Raw genomic sequence first — 1,957 nt, 5'->3', positions numbered from 1 at the left:
GAGTCGGGTAATTCTTTTCATGCTTCTTCAATTGTCTTGATGCATAAGCAATCACCTTCCCACGTTGCATCAATACGCACCCCAAACCTATACCTGAGGCATCACAATATACCACATAACCTTCTGTTCCTTCTGGGAGAGTGAGCACTGGCGCGGATGTCAATCGATTCTTTAGCTCCTGAAAACTATGTTCACAAGCATCAGACCACTGGAACTTAGTTTTCTGTGTTAACTTAGTCAATGGTGCTGATATAGAGGAAAACCCTTCTACAAACCGCCTATAATATCCTGCTAGCCCCAGGAAGCTGCGGACTTCTGACGGTGTTGTAGGTCTCGGCCAATTCTTCACTGCATCGATCTTCTGAGTGTCGACACTAATACCCTCATCAGATATCACATGGCCAAGGAATGCTACTGAGTTCAGCCAGAATTCACATTTAGAGAGCTTAGCATATAACTTATGATCCTGAAGGGTCTGTAATACTATCCGCAAGTGGCCCGCATGTTCCGCCTCCGAACGAGAATACACCAGAATGTCATCAATGAATACGATCACGAACACATCAAGATAGGGCCTGAATACACTATTCATGAGATCCATAAAAGCTGCTGGGGCATTTGTTAGCCCGAACGACATCACCAAGAACTCAAAATGCCCATATCTTGTCCGGAAGGCCGTCTTTGGAATATCCTTCTCCTTAACCCTCACCTGATGATACCCTGAACGCAAGTCAATCTTGGAGAAATACTTGGCACCCTGGAGTTGGTCAAACAGGTCATCAATTCTTGGAAGTGTAGGCTCCCATACTTATGATCTTGAGGCTACTGAAAATCTAGGAATGTTTTCCCTTCTTTCATCCTTTGATCGTGCATTGAGATAACTTAAGATTGACTTTGGAGTATTTCTTTCACAGATGGCTAGGACACGCACACCCTCATCTGCTGGATGTGGTGCTGGACGTGGTACTACCCGGGGTGGCAGTCAAGTTGGGGTTCATCAAACTAGAAGACAGACTGCTCCTCAACTTGAAGTTGGGAACATGGGTCAACCCCAAGCTGCTATGCCAGATCAAGTGCAAGGGCAGGGAGCTCAGGACGCTCCACCACCAGTGCCAACTGTTGTACCTACTGTTGCCTTACCTGCAGACGCAGTGGCAAGGTTATTAAATGTGTTAAAGGCATTGGTTCCTACTCATGGTAGAAGTTCAGCTCCTCAGGCTACTTTACAGACACAAGCACCTGTACAGACTCGGACTTTCGGGAATAAGGAAGTATCCCTACAACAGTTCCTGAAATTGAAATCACCAAAATACACAGGTTCTGATAATTCGGCAGATCCTCAAAGTTTCTTGGATGGGACACTCAGGGCATTACGTGCTCTAGGATGTTCTAGTGAGAGAGCGGTGGAGCTCACAGCATACAAACTAGAGGATATGTCTAACACATGGTATGAAACTGTATTGCTAGGAAGGCCAGCAGGAACAGCACCACTGATATGGGACGAATTCACTAAATTGTTCATGAATCATTTTCTTCCAGATAGCCTGATGCAAAACTATGCTAGAGACTTTGAGAGATTAGTTCAGACTCCAGATATGGATGTGTCAACATAAAACACCAAGTTTTGTAAGCTGGCTAGATATGCCCCTTACTTAGTGCCTACCGAAGAAGCTCGAGTTCAGAGGTTTGTTGATGGATCGGTTGGTCCTCTATACACTCCAATAGCCCCCCAGATGAAGACTTTATCCTACTCTGATACAGTCGACCTTGCTAGAAAGATTGAAACCAAGGGACGTGAGGAGCATGCAGCTAGTGATTTACGTAAGAAGGCCAAGACAGGAGGGTCTTTCAGTGGCGGTTTTAGTGAAATCGAATAGCAGGAAATCAGGGACAACAGCAACAGGGTTCTCAGACAGGGACACACTTGTCTTCATAGACCACATACAGACCACATTAC

At 45.5% G+C, this 1,957-nt stretch overlaps 1 protein-coding gene across 1 annotated transcript; it reads left to right on the top strand.

Annotated features, from left to right (window-relative positions):
- The first annotated feature begins 914 nt into the window (after positions 1-914).
- Positions 915-1,613, top strand: LOC138904724 (uncharacterized). The gene has a single exon (XM_070193229.1). It carries the CDS (start codon positions 915-917, stop codon positions 1,611-1,613), a length of 699 nt encoding a protein of 232 aa, XP_070049330.1.
- The last annotated feature ends 344 nt before the right edge of the window (positions 1,614-1,957 follow it).

Source organism: Nicotiana tomentosiformis, chromosome 2 (assembly GCF_000390325.3).
Source record: "Nicotiana tomentosiformis chromosome 2, ASM39032v3, whole genome shotgun sequence".
Taxonomy (NCBI): Eukaryota; Viridiplantae; Streptophyta; class Magnoliopsida; order Solanales; family Solanaceae; genus Nicotiana; species Nicotiana tomentosiformis.
Note: the sequence above shows the minus strand (reverse complement) of the source record. Positions and strands in the feature narration are given on the sequence as shown.

Bases quoted from the DNA above. Each gene is read 5' to 3' on its own strand.
- LOC138904724 (XM_070193229.1), top strand. From the start codon at position 915: ATGGCTAGGACACGCACACCCTCATCTGCTGGATGTGGTGCTGGACGT.